At 42.6% G+C, this 21516-nt stretch overlaps 1 protein-coding gene across 1 annotated transcript in view; it reads left to right on the top strand.

Moving 5' to 3' along the window:
- ZNF532 (zinc finger protein 532) overlaps positions 1-21516 on the top strand; it is an 80919-nt gene that overhangs the window by 12316 nt on the left and 47087 nt on the right. Inside the window, exons 3-5 of the mRNA XM_077462916.1 lie at positions 2533-2709; positions 19779-19941; positions 21207-21494. Of these exons, the coding sequence (XP_077319042.1) occupies positions 2533-2709; positions 19779-19941; positions 21207-21494 (628 nt within the window). The remainder of the gene's footprint in view (positions 1-2532; positions 2710-19778; positions 19942-21206; positions 21495-21516) is intronic.

Below are 21516 nucleotides of genomic sequence, written 5' to 3'. Positions count from 1 at the left end.
AAGTGCCTCAATGATGTTGAGGTAAAGGGATTATGGTTGCCATTTCACAGCCCTTTTTTTCTGCTGCAGCCGCTGAAGGGTTGACTTTGCCTTTCATTGTCATGTTGGAAAGCCAAAGTACACTCCTTCCGATCTGCAAATTTCCATTCTTTTGCCAATATTTTATGATCTGCTTCATTCTTACCATCAGTCTTGACCAAATTCCCTGAGCTCCCTTTCCCCCTCCCCAACAGAAATTCATTGTAGAGATGGTGTGTTTGTCCTCATATGCTTTGTTGGATTCTCTCCAAAGCACTTAATGGTTTTGAGCACGAAGTTTAACTTTGATCTCCTCAATCCAAATGATTTTGTTTTCTAAGTTGTAGGTCTTATCTACACTTGTGTTGGCCCTCTGAAGAGCGATCAGCAGTGGATTATGATGCCAACCATGGTCACTTGAATGGGTCACGTTTGGAAGGCAGTACTGCTTGCCAAAGACAAAAGTGGAGATCGTGTATGCAATGTTGTGATGCAAAGCATCACGACTGAAACATGTATATACCGCCATATGTTTGCGTTTGTGGCAAGGGTGGTTTGGTAAAAAGGTGTGGAAACCGCGATTTACTATAGTATTAAATGGTAACTTTATTTTTTGATTTGTCAAGTTTGTTAATGGCAAGTGAATTTGTCTTAGTAGTGTAAACGTAATTGGCCTAAAAACGCTTTATTGGCCTAAAACAATGAAAATGGTACCGCTCAAATGCCCCAAACTTGTATCAGTCAGATCAACGTGTGAATGGACTGGTGCAAGACAGACAAGGCCGGTTTGTCAGGCTCCAGTAGACTTCAACAAAATGGCGGCTGTCTGCACACAGACACCGACTCCCTTTTTCATGAACATGAATGAAATGGGTGAAAGATGGCTTCAACTCCTGTTCTCCACCTCTAGAGAAGCCCTCTGATGCATTTCACCCTTTTGGGGGCTTAATTATAGAGGCTCTTTCTTGGCCTCTACGATTAAGCCCTGGAGGGTGAAACGCATCAGCAGAGTTCTTTAGGGGTCTAGAACAGGAGCTGAAGCCATCTTTCACTCATTTCATTAACAGAAAGTTTGTGTCTGTATGGAGACAAGTCTCCATTTTGTTAAAAACAGCTCTGTTAGGCTAGGTTAAGACCTCCATCTTGACCCTCCTGAAGAGTGATCTGCTTTTGGAACGCTTTAGACCTCCATCTTGATCCTCCTGAAACTCTTTTCAGAGAAGATTGGCAAGTGGTGAGGAGGCAATGTGATGCCTTCTCACTGCTTGTTTCAGCCCCATTTTTACCACACAAATACCCCGCATTTGCGGTGTTTACCCATCTGCTTGAATGGATTGTGTTCCATGCCATCCACCAGTCTCATTGTGTTGAATAATTTGCGCAAAGAATTGCAACCATGGCATGTATACACCCCTTTTCATTGTTCTTACAGCATAAAGGAGGCAGTTTGGCTCAACAGAAAGTTTAGGACCTCCCCAACTGATAGTCTAAATGAGGCCTTAAAGTCTTACTAAACCCACAACAATAAAATCGGTCTGTATATGCAGAATAGCATGCTTGTAATACTCACAGCGGAACTTAAGGGGTTAATCCTCTGCATTGTGTAAAAAGGCTTTTTCACACTATATGGGCAGATCCATCCCTCCTGCACTGTCTATCTTGGTAAAGCCATAGAATACAGTGAGGGTAGCCTTCCTGCACATGCTCAGTTTAGTCTCTATTGTTGGAGAGAACAGTTCCTGTTTTCGTTGAACTGTTCAGGTCACATGATATTGACATCACACATGTGGACCTGTATACAGGTTGTAGTGGAAATCTCCTCCTACCTGAAACCTCAGCACTGGACAAACTGTGCAGTCAATCATGTGACTGTGGTATACAGAGCAACAAAAATGGGTATATAATGGCAGTATGTGAATGTAAAAAGAAGATTTATAAGCTTTGGGCACTGTGGCGGGGCAGAGGAACTATTTTCATATTACTGGGTTTAGTAACACTTTAAGCTGGCCATACTCTGTGCATACACATAGTTGATGGTAGATCTAAAGGTGATTGCCAGGGCCGTCTTTAACAAGGGGATCAGTCATTGTTGTGGAGCCCAAAGAAGATGCCCCTTGAGCCTGTGCTGCCTGCAAATTGTTTTCCCGGCTTTTGCTTTCCAGCAGGTACACCCCACAATCTCCTCAGGGTGGTGCTGGCGCTCAAGCCCAGCAAAATGTTTGGCCAGGGTCCAATCCATATTAAAGATGGCCCTGGTGATTGCATATTCAGAATGATCAGTAGTGTAAGGTCGCAATTAGACAAGTCGTGAACCTTGGAGCAGATCTGAATAGGTACACTAATGAGGGTGAGTTAATCTGGGAAGGACCTTTGTGTATACAATATTTTGCAGTGACTTAATACATCTCTTGAGAGGGCATCAGGTAAAACTACCCCAGTGAAGAGGACGATGACCCTCCAGTTGTGCCAAGCTGAGATTACTGACTTTTAAAGATGTGTCTTGTATTTTCCCAGGTGTATGCACTGCAATGTGGTCTACTCAGAAGTTGCAGCATTAAAGTGTCACATTCAAGGATCCCATTGTGAGGTCTTCTACAAGTGTCCTATCTGTCCGATGGCATTTAAATCTGCACCCAGCACCCATTCTCATGCATATACGCAGCACCCGGGTGTGAAGATCGGTGAACCTAAGTACGTATGAATAACTTGTTTCTCATATATTTGGAAACAGCATTTTATAAAGAAAAATTATTGGGAATTTTCAAGGTGATTTTAAGGTGTAACTATTTTAAAATTTTTCTTTATATTTTTTTTTTAGGGTAAATAAAATAGACCCTGTCCTTGGTTTTCCTTTCCAGAATATATTGGAAGAACATTAGTAGAACTGTCCCCCACCCTTTCATTTAAAATGAAATGTGTGGCAGCAGATCACACATCATACACCTGAGCTTACTTTCCTTAAGCCTTGTACACACAATCAGATTTTTGGACGATCGTTCGTCCGTTTTTTGTTGCATTTTTGTTTTGTTTTGTCCCCATACGAAAATTCTCGTATGACAGAATTCAACTTCAGAAGTGACATAATGTGTTGAATAGTTTTTGTACGTATTCTTTCGTTTCTGAGCATGCGTAGTCTTGCTCTTACGTTTCAGACGAAAACCTTACTAATTAAAACAAAAACCGGATGTTGTGTTCACATCTGGCAAAAATGCTACAGTCTGCACATCCAGCTTTTGTCATACGAAAAATCATAATTGGCTTTCGAAAACACCGTACTAACTATCCAAAAATTGGCAGATCGTTCGTCAGGTGAAATTTTCGTATGGTGTGTACGGACCTTTGGTCCCCCTCTAAAGACCCTCAAATACCTGTCAGTAAAGTCTACCACATGCATCTTCCTGTATTGGGGTGGCAACAATGCTGCACTGCTCCTGATTTCAAAGCAGCATTGTCACTCTCATGTAGACTGTGCCTGCTTGTACAACAGTGGGATGGGAAGATGTTGCAGGGGGTGTGGCTATCGGCATTGTAACTATTGGTACTTGATTTGGGATAAGTCCCTGTTCATCCAGCTGATCACTTCCTGTGCTCTCGGCCTCTGGACTGTTCTCGGTTAGCTGGGCATTGTTATGTAATCTTAGCACTGTGCCTGTCCTAAGGTGACAACGCTGCTCAGTATGGTTGTCACCCTAGGACAGTGAGTGTATTGATGAATTAAAATTAAAATGGAGGCACTGGGCTTTTGAAGGTTGTCCATCTTCAAATCCAGATTGGTAGTGGTTCTTCCCAAATGGATTTTGGCCACTTGGAGAACACCAAGTTGGGCGGATGGTAGCACAGGAAATGTGCACACCCAACTTGAGGATAGACATGTGCAGAATGAAAACATTTGTTTCAATTCAGTATTTACATAAATTTGTTTAGTTACATCTTGTTTAATTTGGTTTCGGAAGTTGTTTCCTTTTATTCAAATCGATTTGACTTTTCCACATTGGCTCGAATTTGGAAAATTTTAATTGATTTGAATTCTATTTGAATGCCATTCAAAATCAAAATTATTCTATTTGAATTTTGGAAAATTATTAAGATTATTTTTATTCTATTGTTTTTTTAAATTTGTTCTAGACAAATTTGAATTTATTTTATTCGAAAATTTGGAAGAAAGGTTCTATTCCTTCTATTTAATTCTATTCCATTACTTTTTTTTATATTCTTTTCGATTTTGTTCTATTTGAAATTCGAATTTCAGAAGATGGTTTTATGCTTTCTATTACTCTATTTTATTCTGTTCTTTTATTTTCTATTTTATTTTGTTCTGTTTTACTATATTATTTTCCATTCTATCCCTTTATTTTCTATTATATTTTTTTCTATTCTTTTATTTCCTATTCTGTTCTGTTTTACTCTATCTTCTACTCTATTATATTCCTTTATTTTCTATTCCTTTATTTTCTATTCTATTCTCACCAGGAATTCGTATTCAAAAACGATTCAAATGCAAAAACTATTTGAATTTTGTCAAATTTTATTTTTATTTTGGATTTGTTTAACTTCGTTACTAATGTAATTAATAACGAAAAATTTGTCCGCATTTCAATTCGGAACCAAACGAACCGCACATGACTACTTGAGGAGTTTTTCCTGAAAGGGACCTAGGCATCAAAAATCATTTCAAAAGTCCATACATCCTATATTCTTGACCGTGAAGTGATAACCAGTAGAAAGAAAATAGCTAATGCATTTCAGAGACCAGAAAATCCCCCTTCATCAAGGTGTTCCCCCATAGTTAAATCAACTGAGTGTTGTTTAGAACTTAATTTAAAAATAATTGGTCCACAGTTTAAATGTTCTGGTGCTGATCTGCCGCCACTCTTCTGACAGATTCCTGACACCCAGGACTGACCTACTTCCATAGGTCACTGTATTGGGGTCAGAAACCATGAATCAGACAGAGACAGAAGTACAGTTAAATCTCACTTGTTTAACCGTTTCCCGACCGCCTCACGCAGATATACTGCGACAGAAGGGCACGTACAGGCAGAATCGCGTACCTGTACATTGGCTCTTTAAAGCGGAGGTCCACCCTAAAATGGACCTTCCCCTCATCGGATTCCTCCCCCCCTCCGGCGCCACAATTGGCACCTTTCGGGGGGGAGGGGGGTGCAGTTACCTGGATAATCCAGGTAAATGCACCCACTTCCGGGCTAGCTCTCTGCGGAAAGGGGTGTACATTACGCCCCTTTCCGCAAGTGCCCGCCCCCTTCCGCAAGTGCCCCGGTGCCTGCTGGGAAACACACAGATCCCAGAGGCAGCGGGGACCGTCCTCCATTGCGCAGCGCGGCTCGCGCATGCGCAGTAGGGAACCGGGAAATGAAGCCGAAAGGCTCCATTTCCTGATTCCCATACCCAAGATGGCGGCGGCAGCACTCGAGTGTCGATCTAGAGATCGGCTTCGGGTGCCGACATCGCGGGCGCGCTGGACAGGTAAGTGTCACTATTTTAAAAGTCAGCAGCTGCAGTATTTGTAGCTGCTGACTTTAAAAAAAGAAAAAAAACGCGGAGTCCTGGCGGACTCCCGCTTTAATAGGCACGTGCCGGGAGCTCCGTGAGTGTGATTGCGGGTCCTGTGGACTCTATGTCCGTGGGGATACCCGCGATTGTCTCGCGGTGAGGAAGAACGGGGAGATGCTAATGTAAACAAGCCTTTCCTCGTTCTGCCTAGTGACAGTGTCACTGATCATAGCTACCTGTAATCGGAGGCGGTGATCAGTGTTATGTCACACACAGCCCCTCCCCCCCAGTTAGAATCGCTCCCTAGGACACGCTTAACCCCTGCAGTGCCACTTAGTGGTTAACCCCTTCACTGCCAGTCACATTTACACATTTTTAAATTGCACTGATCGCTGTATAAATGTGAATGGTCCCAAAATCGCACCAAAACTGTCTGATCTGTCTGCTATAATGTCGCAGTCATGATAAAAATCGCTGATCTCCTCCATTACTAATAAAAAAATTCTTAATAAAAATGCCATAAAGCTATCCCCCATTTCGGAAACGGTATAACTATACAAACATTTTTTTACCAAAAATATGTGGAAGAATATGTATCGGCCAAAACGGAGGAAAAAAAATGTTTTTTATATATTTTTTGGGGATATTTATTATAGCAAAAAGTAAAAAATGATTTTTTTTCAAAATTGACGCTATTTTTTTGTTTATAGCAAAAAAATAAAAACCACGGTGTTGATCAAATACCACCAAAAGAAATCTCTATTTGTGGGGAAAAAAAAGGACGTCAATTTTGTTTGGGAGCCACGTCGCACGACAGCGCAATTATCAGTTAAAGCAACGCAGTGCCAAATCGCAATCGAAAGTGCTCTGGTCTTTGGCCAGCCAAATGGTCCGGGGCTTAAGTGGTTAATAATAAAAAGTTAAATATAGAGTTCAGGAACCGGAATGGATAGTCAGACAAGCCAAAATGTCAGGGAGCCAGAGATGAGCGTAGTAGAACAGAAAGCAGGATCCGGAGCCAGAAGGAATGTCGGCCAAGCAAGTCTTTAACAGGCGAAGGCAGAGATCATCTGGGCTGGACACCTTAAGTAGGCAGGACTGACGAGTGGGATATCATCAACAGGTGAGTCACTTTGGAGAGAAAGGAGCTGGCAATTAGCCGACAGCTGAGAGGCCAGCTTTGAGAAGGAAGGGCTGAGCCCAGCTCTGACAATTGGAGGGTGCTTGGTTATACCTCTGCCTATATAGTTTACATTGGTGCCATTCTTTTCTGGCTCACATGGTCCGTATACTTTATACAAGACAATACAGTATATGGCACGTAACCAATGCTGCCTCTGTTTTTAGATTTTCAGTCTTCATTATAAAAGGTATCTAAAATAATGGCCTTATGAGAAACATCCACTTAGTTCTACCATATGTCACTGCGAGACATTTTTTTTACTCCAGTAGGGAATAATTTAGGAAGAACACAACTCATCCATCATTAATGTTTTTTAAATAAAAAATGCACAGGGTGCTGATATACTCAAGCTAGGGCAAGGTCACATCATAATAGACGTTTTACACATTAAGGAAATACATCATTCTGCTCTTAGTGGAAGTGCAAATTTAGTATTGATTATATAAAAAATAAATAACACATTATAAACACACTTTTACCACCTTTGAGCGGAACTTTACCCATAACCACTTGATACAAAATAATGTTCTTTAGCAAAGAACATACATTCCACATTAATGATGTTACCAAAATGAATGTGTGCTGTAAATTGCCTCCAGCATTGATACTGTTTCTTCTTCGTGAAGGCTGCCATTTTGCTGAGACAGAGAGCCCCTGAGCAGCAGTAAATCTTCAGGCTGTCAGCAGATCGGCTCTGATTTTTGCCACAGTGATGACAAATAGAGAGCAACTGAGCATGTGCAGAGCAGGGTGAGACAGTGTTTAACTGGATTTTAAACAGTATAGGCACTTATTTTTAATGTTTTACATAGATATACCGGCAAAACGGTGCAAGCATGAAATGATCTAGCAGGACTTCTTTTCTGACTTAAAGTGAAGGGCCACCCAAAAAAAAAAAGTTAATAAAATGTAAAAAAATAATTTTTTTTACTTACCTGAAACGCTGTTGATAGGCAGTCTTCCTAATCAGCCTCTTCCTATTCCGCGGTGCTTCCTCCTTTTCGGTGAGCGGCCCCATTGCATTCTGGGACAGGTCTGTGTCCCAGAAAACAATGGGGCCATTCACAAAGTGTCGCGTGACTCGCGGATGTGCAGTAGGAAATGGCAGTGAAGCTGCAAGGCTCCACTGCCTGTTTCCCTTCGTTAGGATGGAGGCGCCAACAACCAATCCTATGGACGGATCGGCCTCCAGGCGGCCGACATTGCGGGATCATTGGACAGGTAAGTGTCCTTATCAGTAGCTACAGTGTTTGTAGCTGCTGACTTTAAGAAAAAAAAAATGTATTGGCCGGAACGCCCCTTTAAATTCTGGGTAAAAGATATTTGGTTGGCTTGTGAATAAAATATGTAATTTACTGATCGCTGTTCTCAAGGGGAACCAGTGATCCAAAAATGTGTTATTTTACATTGAATTCACAATACATATAGGAATTTACAAATCTGTATGTATGGCCAATTCAACTTTTTGAGATGGGGAAATATATATATATATATATATATATATATATATATATATATATATATATATATTTTATTAATATAATATAATATATTTTTTATCCTATATATTACTGTGTATGTGTTAGCCCTTGGACCGTGTTGTCGGATAATCCGACTGTGTGTGGGCCCCATCGGACTGTTTCCGTCGGAATATCTGACGGACAAAGTTTTAGAGCTGGGCTATAAAACTTTCCGACAACATGATCCGATCACAAAGTGCCACGCATGCTCAGATCAAATTCCTAGACCAAAGCTATTGGCTACTAGCCTCAACGTAGTCCCGTCATAACTAAATAACGGCATCACATTGCGTACGATCGGCTTTTCGGACAACTCTGTCCGACCGTGTGTATGCAACACCAGTTTCGGACAAAAATCTGTCGGACAAAATCCGACGGATTTTGTCCGACGGAATGTCCGACCGTGTGTACAAGGGCTTAGAGCTGCACGATTCTGGCTAAAATGAGAATCACGATTTTTTTGCTTAGAAGATAGATCACGATTCTTGCGGCGTAACATCATCTTTCACATTAAAACAAAAAAAAATTGGGCTAACGTTACTGTTTAGTTTTTTTTTCTATTTATTGAAGTCTATTTTCTCCCCAAAAAATTGCATTTGAAAGACCGCTGGGCAAATACAGTGGGACATAAAATATTGCGGCAATTGCCATTTTATTCCCTAGGGTCTCTGCTAAAATTATATATATATATATATATATATATATATATATATATATATATATATATATATATATATATAAAATAAAATATTTGGGGGTTCCAAGTAATTTTCTAGCAAAAAAGATTGTTTTTAACTTAAGAAAGAGGTGTCAGAAAAAGATGGTTAAACTTCCTGCATTTACAAGTTTTTGAAAGCTTGGCAGACCGCCCAGATTATTTGTTTACACAAGAAGTTCTATCCCTTTGATCTAAGAAGTAAGTTTTAGTTACAATGTTTCAAGTTCTAAACTTGGCAGACTGCCTAGGATGCTTTCTTTTGACAGCTGAGTGAGCAGATAATCTCTCCACTTGTTTATATGAAAGAATCGCCTACGCTCAGCAGGAGAGATCATGGGGGGGGGGGGGGTGAAACGAGATCTCGATTTTTATTTTATTTTTAACGTGCAGCTCTAGTATGTGTGTGTGATAAATATATATATATATATATATATATATATATATATATATATATATATATATATATAATATTATATAATATGCTATTCCTGCAAAAGAAGAAAGTAAATACAGCGGGCAGCAGCAGAGGAACTTGTATACTCATTGGCCACTTTATTAGGTTCAATTGCTTGGTAACACACATTGCTAATCAGCCAATCACATGGAAGCAACTCAATGCATTTGGGCATCTAGATGTGGTGAAGACGACTTACTGAAGTGCAAACCGAGCATAATGCTGCGTACACACGGGCGGACTGTATGGCCTACTTAATTTGTCATACAATCCGACGGACAGTCCGTCATACTTTCGACTGAACGGACTTGACCACGCACGGATACCCAAACAGTCCGTCGAAAGCTTGCGCGATGACGTGTACAGCACTAGGGACTAGAAATAGGAAGTCCAATACACAGCAAAGCACCCTTCCGCAGTGTAAATCCTTTCTGAGAATGCGCCATTCTTAGTCCGTCGAACTAGCCTACTGACGAGCGGATTGTCCGCTGAAACCAAAGTACGACGGACAGAATTTTGAAAAATCCGAAATTCTTAGTACGCCAGACTGCACGCTGAAAAAGTCCGCTGAAGCCCACACACGAGCGGACTGTCCGCTGAAATGTGTTTCGACGGACTAAGTACGCCATACAGTCCGCCCGTGTGTACGCGGCATCAGAGTGGGTCAGAAAGGGGATTTAGGTGAATTTGAACGTGGCATGGTTGTTGGTGACAAACGGGCTGGTCTGAGTATTTCAAAATCTGCTGATCCATTGGGATTTTCACACCCAACCATCTCTTGGGTTTACAGAGATTAGTCTGAGAAAGAGAAAATATCCAGTGAGCGGCAGTTTTGTGGAGGAAAATGCCTTGTTGATGTCAGAGGTGAATGGGCAGACTGGTTGCAGATGATAGGCAACAGTAACCACATGTTACAACCAAGATATGCAGAATACCATCTGAATGCACAACACATCAAACCTTGAAGTAGATGGGCTACAGCAGCAGAAGACCACACTGGGTGCCAATCATAACAGCTAAGAACAGGAAATTGAGGCTACAAGTCTCACAGGCTCACAAAAATTGGACAATAGAAAATTGGAAAAACTTTCTGGTGTGGTCTGATGAGTCTCTATTTCAGCTGAGATATTCAGATGGTGGAGTCAGAATTTGGAGTAAACATGAAAGCATGGATCCATCCTGCCTTGTATGAACGGTTCAGGTTGGTGGTGTAATGATGTTGGGGATATTTTCTTGGCACACTTTGGGCCCCTTAGTATCAATTGAACATCGTTTAAACGCCACAACCTACCTGAGTATTCATGCTGACCATGTCCATCCCTACGACTACAGTGTCCCCATCTTCTGATGGATCCTTCCAGCAGGATAATGCACCATGTCACAAAGCTCAAATCATCTCACCACTGGACAATGAGGTCATTGTACTCCAATGGTCTCCACACTCACCAGATCTCATCCAATAGAGCACCTTTGGGATGTGGTGGAATGGGAGATTCCCATCATGGATGTGCAGCTGAAAAATCTGCAGCAACTGTGTGATGCTATCATCTCACTATGGACCAAAATCTCTGAGGAAGCTTTCCAACTCCTTGTAGAATCAATGCCATGAAGAATAAAGGCAGGTTTGAAGGCAAAAGGGGGCCCAAGCCGGTACTAGCAGGGTGCACCTAATAAAGTGGCTGGTGAGTGTATTGTGTATCGAAACCCAAGAACAAAAAACATAATATATTACAGATTATCTTAGTTGAGAGTGCATTGGACTATATAAAACCTCTATCCTGCTCCCTTCCCTTGTACTCTCTCCCCCCCCCCCACTATCTCTTTTCTCCCTTTCCTTAGGGGTGGACCTCTTGTACACTTTCTGGTAGGGCACTTCTTCCCTCTTTGGTGGTGGCCAGTAAATGTGAAACCTAACCTTATCTTGGCATATTTTGTTAGACAGAGGAGGTCTCTGCCGGTATTTAGGAGGACTCTACCTAGGAGAGACCCGAGGGAGCAGAGCAGCCAGGGGCTGGAAGTTATGTGCGCAGGAGACGGATCGTCTTCATACACAACTCTGCATTGTTTTCAATCAGTTGGTTGAGTTATGCCGCGTATACACGATCAGAATTCTCGTCGGAAAAAAAGCTCTGATGGTTTTCCCGTCGGAATTCCAATGGAATTCCACTCAAACTGTCTTGCCTACACACGGTCACAACAAATTCCGACCGCCAAAAATGCAGTGACGTACAAGAAGAACGACGGGACTAGAAAAAGGAAGTTCAATAGCCAGTAGCCAATAGCTTCCATCTCGTAGTTGAATCTGAACATGCGTGAGTTTTTGCGCGTCGGAATTGCATACACACGATCGGAATTTCCAATAGAAAGTTTTTCCATCAGGAAAATTGAGAACATGCTATCAAGTTTTTGCTGGCGGGAATTCGGGCAGCTAAATTCCGATGGAGCATACACACGGTCGCATTTTACGATTAAAAAGCTCTCCTCTGTCTTTTGCTGCCCGAAATTCCGATCGTGTGTACGCGGCATTAGACTTAAGATGGTCATACACTAGTAGATTTCCAAATGAACATTTGTACGGAATTTCTCTGTGAGTTTGACGAACATCGTTCAAAAGCACTTTAAAATTTTGTTTGCTTTTAACAATTGATTTTCGAGTGAATGGGCTTTCCGATAGAAAACAATACATTGTTAGTAATATGTTTGAGAAAAAAGTTCCATCCTGCTCCTTCGAATTTGCTCTTCACTGCAGTCAAAAATGAACATCAATTTGACCCCATGTTAAGTAATAGAAAACCAAAACAAACACTCTTGAAATAAGATTTCAAACGAAACTCTAGTAGTGTATGCCTATGTCTTGTCTAATGTCCTCCATCCGATAGTGTCCGCTGCGTACTGCGCATGCGCAGTACACAGCAACACAGATTCCGAAAATTGCAGAGGATGAACGGCGCCTGCGCCGTGAGTCCAGGTTCTATCCCCACTATCCAAGTGGACATAGAGCAGGAATAAAAAAGAGCCGAGCGCAGCGAGGCAGAGCCCGAAGCGTGGCAAGCGAAGCTCGCCCGCGAGGGGCCCTTTAATACTCACAACCCTATGTCCGCTTGGATGGTGGGGCTACCACCTCCACTCACGGCGCAGGCGCCGTTCAGCTTCGGAAATTTTCCGAAGCTTCGTCTGCTCAGTACTGCGCATGCGCAGTACGGGGCGGACGCTATATGATGGCCGGACACTATACGGCAGAACACCGGATTTACATTGTTACAGGAATCGGTGAAGTATAACCTTTGACTGGTTTGGTATCGTATCTTCATGGTTGCTGAGAGCTCCCTCTGGTGGCTATTCTAAAAATCTCTGCATTTAATACTAAAAATAAATGAAAGCTCAAACCAGGCAAAATGTTCAAAGCCTCATTAAAAGGACTTAGGGTAAACGCGGTGACACCAATTCTCCAAACTTTCCAAACAAATGGGCCAGTTTATTATCCTTCAGACTGTGGAGGGGCCAGACTGTGACCAGTAGGAGTATAAAATTAGAAAGAAAGATGTGAAGGGGCAAGTGGAGCTACCTATATGTCAAATAGTGCTCTACCAAATCACTCTATGGTGACTAAGTATTAAAAAACACAGTGTTATTGTGGAATAAATTATAACAAAACAATTACCATAAAGGTGATAGTGTAATAATTATCACACCTCACCTACCCCAGTAGGTGAGAACTAAAACCCCCTAGGTGTGGGCACCAATCCTACACAGGAGAGTTTATCAGCAAAAATAGAATGGCTTACAAATTGGTGTATAAAACATCCAGACATGAATATCATTATAGTATAGTGATCCTCTGCTTGTAAGCTTGTAAGTGCGTATAGTGTCCAAACCCAAAAGGAGTAGAAAATTGGTCCTGGTGTCGGTAACAATGCCCCATCATTGATGTCAGTGGGAGGAAGAGTGCTTCATCATTGGTGTCAGCGGATACTAAGCTAAGCAGGGCAATAACTTCCCCGCAGGATGTGGAAACCTTGCAAGAAGATCTGAACAAAATGAATGGGGTAGGCAATTACATGGCAAATGAGGTTCAATGTAGAAAAATGTAAAAACGCATTTGGGTGGCAAAAATGTGAATGCAATCTATACACTGGGGGGAGAACCTCTGGGGGAATCTAGGATGGAAAAGGACCTGGGGGTCCTAGTAGATGATAGGCTCGGCAATGGCATGCACTGCCAAGCTGCTGCTAACAAAGCAACAAGAATATTGGCATTAAAAAGGGGATCAACTCCAGAGATGAAACGATAATTCTCTCGCTCTACAAGACTCTGGTCCGGCCGCACCTGGAGTATGCTGTCCAGTTCTGGGCACCAGTACTCAGGAAGGATGTACTGGAAATGGAGCGATGTACAAAGAAGGGCAACAAAGCTAATAAAGGGTCTGGAGGATATTAGTTACGAGGAAAGGTTGCGAGCACTGAACTTATTCTCTCTGGAGAAGAGACGCTTGAGAGGGGATATTATTTCAATATATAAATACCGTACTGGTGACCCCACAATAGGGATAAAAAATTTTCGCAGAAGGGAGTTTAACCGGTTCCCGACCAGCGCACGCCGATGTACATTGGCAGAATGGCACGGGCAGGCAAATGGGCGTACCTGTACATCCCTTTAAATTTGCCGCCCTGCACGCGTGCCAGTCGGGACCCTTGTGAGTCCGGTCACGGGTTCCGCAGATTCGGTCGCCATGGGCATACCCACGATCGTCTCATGGGGCGGCTGAACAGAGAGATGCCGTTGTAAACAGCATCTCCCCGTTCTGCCTAGCAACTAGTGACGCTGATCTCTGCTCCATGTGATTGGAGCAGAGATCAGTGTTAACTAAATGAAAGCCCAGCCCCCAACAGTTAGTAACACACCCCTAGGAACACTTAACCCCTACAATGCCACCCACTGGTTAACCCCTTCACTGCCAGTGTCATTTACACAGGAATCACTGCATTTATATAGCACTGATTGCTGTATAAATGACAATGGTCCCAAAAATGTTTCAAAAGTGTCCGATGTGTCCGCCATAATGTCGCAGTCACAATAAAAATCGCTGATCGCCGCCATTACTAGTAAAAAAAAAAATTATTAATAAAAATGGCATAAAACTATCCCCTATTTTGTAAATGCTATAACTTTTGCGCAAACCAATCAATAATCGCTTATTGCGATTTATTATTTTTTTTACCAAAAATATGTAGAAGAATACGTATCGGCCTAAACTGAGGGAAAAAAATGTTTTTTATATATTTTTGGGGGATATTTATTATAACAAAAAGTTAAAAATAATGTGTCGCTCTATTTTTGTTTATAGCACAAAAAATAAAAACCACAGGGGTGATCAAATACCACCAAAAGAAAGCTCTGTTTTTGGGAAAAAAGGACGTCAATTTTGTTTGGGAGCCACGTCGCATGACCGTGCAATTGTCAGCTAAAGCGACACAGTGCCGAATCGCAAAAAGTGGTCTGGTCTTTGACCAGCAAAATGGTCCGGGGCTGAAGTGGTTAACAAGACACGTGGCAACTCATTAAAATTAGAAGAAAATAGGTTTAACCATAAACTACGTAGAGGGTTCTTTACTGTAAGAGCGGCAAGGATGTGAAATTCTCTTCCACAGGAGGTGGTCTCAGCGGGGGGCATCGATAGTTTCAAGAAACCATTAGATAAGCACCTGAACGACCACAACATACAGGGATATACAATGTAATACTGACAAATAAGCACACACATAGGTTGGACTTGAATAGTGCCCTATTGTTGGTGTCAGTGGAATGAATAGTGCTCATCATTGGTGTCAGAGAGCGGAATAGTGAACCATTGTTGGTATCAGAGGGAGGAATAGTGCAATGTCAATGGGAGGAAGAGTGCCTCATCATTGCTGTCGGTTGGAGCAATAGTGCCCTATCATTAATGCCAGTGCCCCATCATTTGGGTCATTAGGAGGAAAACTACCCCATTGTTGGTCTCAGTGGAAGGAATAGTGCCCCAAGGGCTGGATAAAAGCAAGCATAGGGCTGCATCTGCCCCCCGGACCACGGTTTGAAGACCAATACACTAATTCATACGTGCTTATTGAAAACATGTTCAACTTTTCCCCTTAAACTTTTTTTTTTTTTGGTCTTTGCATAACTCTAGTCATATAATATAACAGTGCCTTGCGAAAGTATTCGGCCCCCTTGAACCTTTCAACCTTTTGCCACATTTTAGGCTTCAAACATAAAGATATAAAATTTTAATTTTTTGTGAATCACCAACAAGTGGGACACAATTGTGAAGTGGAACGAAATCTATTGGATAATTTAAACTTTTTTAGCAAATAAACTGAAAAGTGGTGCGTGCAAAATTATTCGGCTCCTTTTACTTTCAGTGCAGCAAACTCACTCCAGAAGTTCAGCGAGGATCTCTGAATGATCCAATGTTGTCCTAATTGACTGATGGTGATAAATAGAATGCACCTGTGTGTAATCAAGTCTCTGTATAAATGCACCTGCTCTGTGATAGTCTCAGGGTTCTGTTGAAAGCGCAGAGAGCATCATGAAGACCAAGGAACACACCAGGCAGGTCCGTAATACTGTTGTGGAGAAGTTTAAAGCCGGATTTGGATACAAAAAGATTTCCCAAGCTTTAAACATCCCAAGGAGCACTGTGCAAGTGATAATTTTGAAATGGAAGGAGTATCAGACCACTGCAAATCTACCAAGACCTGGCCGTCCCTCTAAACTTTCAGCTCAGACAAGGAGAAGACTGATCAGAGATGCAGCCAAGAGGCCCATGATCACTCTGGATGAACTGCAGAGAACTACAGCTGAGGTGGGAGAGTCTGTCCATAGGACAACAATCAGTCGTACACTGCACAAATCTGGCCTTTATGGAAGAGTGGCAAGAAGAAAGCCATTTCTCAAAGATATCCATAAAAAGTCTTGTCTAAAGTTTGCCACAAGCCACCTGGGAGACACACCAAACATGTGGAAGAAGGTGCTCTGGTCAGATGAAACCAAAATCTAACTTTTTGCCCACAATGCAAAACGATATGTTTGGCGTAAAAGCAACACAGCTCATCACCCTCAACACACCATCCCCACTGTCAAACATGGTGGTGGCAGCATCATGGTTTGGGCCTGCTTTTCTTCAGCAGGGACAGGGAAGATGGTTAAAATTGAGGGGAAGATGGATGCAGCCAAATACAGGACCATTCTGGATGAAAACCTGTTGGAGTCTGCAAAAGACCTGAAACTGGGACAGAGATTTATCTTCCAACAAGACAATGATCCCAAACATACAGCAAAATCTACAAAGGAATGGTTCACAAATAAACGTATCCAGGTGTTAGAATGGCCAAGTCAAAGCCCAGACCTGAATCCAATCGAGAATCTGTGGAAAGAGCTTAAAACTGCTGTTCACAAATGCTCTCCATCCAACCTCACTGAGCTCGAGCTGTTTTGCAAGGAAGAATGGGCAAGAATTTCAGTCTCTCGATGTGCAAAACTGATAGAGACATACCCCAAGCGACTTGCAGCTGTAATCGCAGCAAAAGGTGGCTCTACAAAGTATTAACGCAAGGGGGCCGAATAATTTTGCACGCCCCACATTTTTTTATTAGTTAAAAAAGTTTAAAAAATCCAATAGATTTCGTTCCACTTCACAATTGTGTCCCACTTGTTGGTGATTCTTCACAAAAAATAAAAATTTTATATCTTTATGTTTGAAGCCTGAAATGTGGCAAAAGGTTGAAAAGTTCAAGGGGGCCGAATACTTTCGCAAGGCACTGTATATCCAGACCCCTACACAGATCAGTATCTGCTAGAAAGGGATCCTATAAAAACAACTGACAGACCAAGTGCACGTTGCCAGAAATAAAACACAGTATGGCACTCCTTGTTGGATTTTCAGCATATTTGTAAATTTAGAGGAACACTTTTTGATTTGGCTGATTTCTTATTTAAAACCGGTGGCTGCTGTGTATGTCCAGGTGCTCCTATCACCCCCGATCTGCCCCTAATCTCTTATTTTGATAAGAATGCACCCTCGTATTTTCTCATCTTTGGCTCAGGATTTAAGGTGGGCATCATGACGTCTACAGCCCCCGGGGACTGGTATACATAGAAACGGGTGCAAAAAGAGGTTATGAGTGAACCCGCACAGATGGCTAAATAACTATTATATGGAACTGCTGCCTCTACTAATACAGCCACCTGAGTGGAGTATAGCAGTTAGATGTACTCTAATCAGTTACTTCATCTGAACCATCTAATCTGTAAAAATTATAAATTGATTAATGTGACTGGTGCTATAATACAGCTAGTGATTAGCATTGATTACATTTATATAATGAAGTGACAAAGGTGCACCCTCTAAATAAAAATAATTATAGTGCCTAGTGAGTCGTACTCAAACATTTAAAATATAGGCTTGACATTGCTCAAAGAATTTGGAGCTGTCTTCTAGACACCTGCAACCTGGACCGGGTGTTTAGGAGGAACCAGATGGTATCGCAAATGGCTTACACGTTACGAGGGAGTACCCTCTTCATCAGAGCCTCAGTGGTAGCAAACTAAATTTCTCCAGGTTCCCTCTAAATAGGGCCATTCACATGTCTGGGTGACGCCCACCAGGGCCCATCACACCTATCTGGGTGGGCCTCGCCCCCACCCACCATGCCATTCCATCAGATTATACCATATTCTACATTGTGTTGTCAAGCGCATAAATGCATCCTTGTCCCCGTGGAGAGGAGGCTGGATCTCCCTGCACCAACAGCAGGGTACATCTCCCATATCCACCCAACCGTCATCTTAATTAGTTTTATTCTTAATGTTTTCACATTGATGACGGTTTTTGTTGTTTGTATTTACCATACCTGGTCGATCCCTGTAGAAGCAGATAATCACTGTAGTACCTCAACTAGAATATTCACATCATACGTTTTCCTGGAATGGCTTGTGAGTGGGTGCTGTAGCAAGTACCAGCTGGGAACTGGTGTCAAACACAAGTCAAAGAATATATCACCAGCACACTATAGAACTTCCAAATGGCATCTAAAAATGTACAAAAGCCATCACTCGTAATCCTCTTATACGCTGGTATTATTACTGCCTTTATATTGTAAAATAGAAACTGTTGGCGATATGTAAATCCTGAATAATAATCACAACAGTTAACTGTAAAATGTCAGGGCCCTGCAAGACCTCTTCAACAGGTATGTGATGATCACTGCTCCACCTTCCTTCTTATCCAAATGGGGGGAATCTTTGCATTCATTTAAAAAAATGCAAGGCATTTTTTTTTTTTTTTTTTTTTTTTTTTTTATGAATGGAGCCTGTATTGAGCAAGCAAGCTCCTGTGGTTACAATGCAGAAGGGCAGCCACTTGGCACGATACCTGGAAGACCTCGGCAATCACTTTAGTGATTTTCCACTTCCACAGGGTTTAACCAGGCATGGCATATGCATGCTTACATTGGTCTAAGTTGAATCAATATACGCAAGTAAAAAAAAAAAAAAAAAATTCCTAAAAATAAGCTTTAAAATGATCCTTTAAGCTCAAGCAAACCTCCGCTTTGTCCATGCAGGGCAAAGCGACAGGTTGACTTTAATCCTCCTTTCCAGCAGCACATACTCGCCTTTCCTTTGCTTCCCCAACACTCCACTTAGTCACCAGGAGAATTTATCCAGTACCTCCACTTCCTTTAAGTTGGCAGCTTTGTGATTTGTCCAGCTTCACAATGGGGGGCAGGAAAAGCTTAGCGCCCTGGTAAGCTCTGACTAGTGCTCATTTCCTTGCTCGCTCCCGTTGGCTGTTCTGCATGGCTAAAGATCACTGCAGTCTATCGGTGTAGGCTGGTGTTTTTTTCTTTTTTTGGGGGGGGCACAAACAGCCTTGGGTGTACATCCTCCTCCTCCTCTTCCTCCTTGGCGTCCAATAGGATCACTTGCCCTTTCAGCCTATCGGGAAACTGGTATCAGACCCACGCTTCCTGATTGGCAATTTAGCGTTAGAAAAGCAAATATTAATTTGAAGCCTATTCAAGCCTACGCCTCTAATCAGGTGCTAAATAATTTTTCTTTTTTTAAACCCTGTCGCTGTAATTCATGCGCTCGGTGTCCTGAAAGACGCCAGACGCATGAATAGGGGGTGGCGGCAGCCATAGATTCTATTCTATGCATGAATCTGTTACTCACATAGGGAGTGGAGTGGATAGAGGGGGCAGCGCCTGTGAGCCCTTAATGAACATGCCGCCCCTGCAGTCTTTGGTTTCCCTCTAATATCCTTTATAATATAAGAAAAATGGGCTAACTGGTTGGCACAGTTCTCTAATCACAAATGTGTCTGCCTGTCTTTTCCAGAATAATCTACAAGTGCTCAATGTGTGACACGGTGTTCACCATGCAGCCTCTACTCTACCGGCATTTCGACCAACACCTTGAGCACCAGAAAGTGTCGGTGTTCAAGTGTCCGGACTGCTCACTCTTGTATGCACAGAAGCAGCTGATGATGGACCACATCAAGGTAAGAAGAGTCCTCTACTTGGGAAATCTGGGAAGATTCAATGTGCCAATCACTGCTAATTCTTCTTTGGGGTATTCTCCCTTAATGACATTTGTACAAGATAGTATAGAAAAAGTGGGAACCCACCCAAAAGGAGTAGAGTCCAAGGATTCCTTTAGTTATTCATAACTCGATCAAATTAAAACAGCCAATGCATTTCAGAGGAAATAATCTCCTGCTTAATCAGGGCTACCAAACACACTCAAAACCTAATGGAACCAGTGGCGGCGGCTGGTGCTATATTTTTTTTCATGGTGGGTGCCATCAAACCCTTCACCCCACCCACTCGTTCGCCGCCAAACCCCGCACTTGCCCCATCCAGATTGCAGGCGGTTTCCCCCCGACTTTTCCTCCCGGTCAATCCGTTCGCTTCTCCCCCCAGCCAATTTGGTCTTAGGACCTGCTCCCTGTCCTGATTGGCCAGGAGGATAAGCAGGAAGACAATAGCGAATGTTGATTCACTAATGCGTCTGGCGCCCCGCATGGAGATTAGTGGCCGGCGCTAGAGATTATGGACCGAGCGCCACTAGATGGAACACTATTCCCGCTCCCCCACTGATACCAATGATGGGACACTGTCCACCCCCCCCCCCCAAGCTGATTACAAGAACAGAGCATTATTCCTCCCACTGACACCAAAGACAGGACACCATTCCTCCCACTGACACCAACAACTTGGTGCTTTTCTTCCTCCTAATACCAGAGATACATTGTTTACTCCCACTGACGCTAGTACAATTTCTACTACTATTGGCCACAGTCTGGCCCCTCTAAGGTCTGAAGGAAACTGGCCCTTTGTTTAGAAAGTTTGGAGACCCCTGGTCTAGAAGTTCAAAATCACTGTAGCAGATGCTGCCACTTATCTCCACTTGCTTCTGAGTCCCATGCTGAGCAGCTGATTATAATAAACAGCAAAAGTGAAGAATAAACCATTTACTATTGTGATCACTGTGACTGGTTCACAGCGATCACAAGGCACAGAGCCACTCCAGTTGGATCTTTATATTTGGTAACTGATCTGCGCTGTCTACAGGCATCTAGCATGCCCCTTGTATGTGGGCCCTACACTGGCCATTTTCAAATGTTGTTTTCCCCGAAAGTAACCTCTGCTTATGTATTTTTCATCATGTGCTCATTTGGAATTGCCAAAGATTGTGTCGAGTGTTAAGAAACCATGATCTAAATCCTCCTCCATATATCCAACAAGTCTTTATTATTTCCTATAGTCTATGCACGGGACCCTGAAGAGTATTGATGGCCCTCCAAAGTTGGGCACCAACTTACCTCTGAGCACCAAACCCACTACCCAGAATTCCACCAGCCCCAGCAAGGAGGAGTCCAAGCCTGTTAACGGCACGGAGAAGACGGAGAAGAACGCATCTGTCCCTGAAAAGAAGACTTCCAGCCAGCTAATCAACAAGCTTCCCAATACAGGCTGGACCTGCTGGGAATGTGACCGCAACTTCAACCAGCGGGAGCTGTACATCTCACACATGAAAAAGGAGCACGGAAAGGTAAGGGGCACTGTCCAGGTAA

The sequence above is a fragment of the Lithobates pipiens genome, unplaced genomic scaffold (assembly GCF_037356315.1).
Source record: "Lithobates pipiens isolate NorthernLeopardFrog02 unplaced genomic scaffold, aLitPip1_a1.2 Scaffold_3, whole genome shotgun sequence".
In the NCBI taxonomy this organism is placed as follows: Eukaryota; Metazoa; Chordata; class Amphibia; order Anura; family Ranidae; genus Lithobates; species Lithobates pipiens.
The sequence above is the reverse complement of the archived record's forward strand: the minus strand, read 5'-3'. Positions and strand labels throughout refer to the sequence as shown.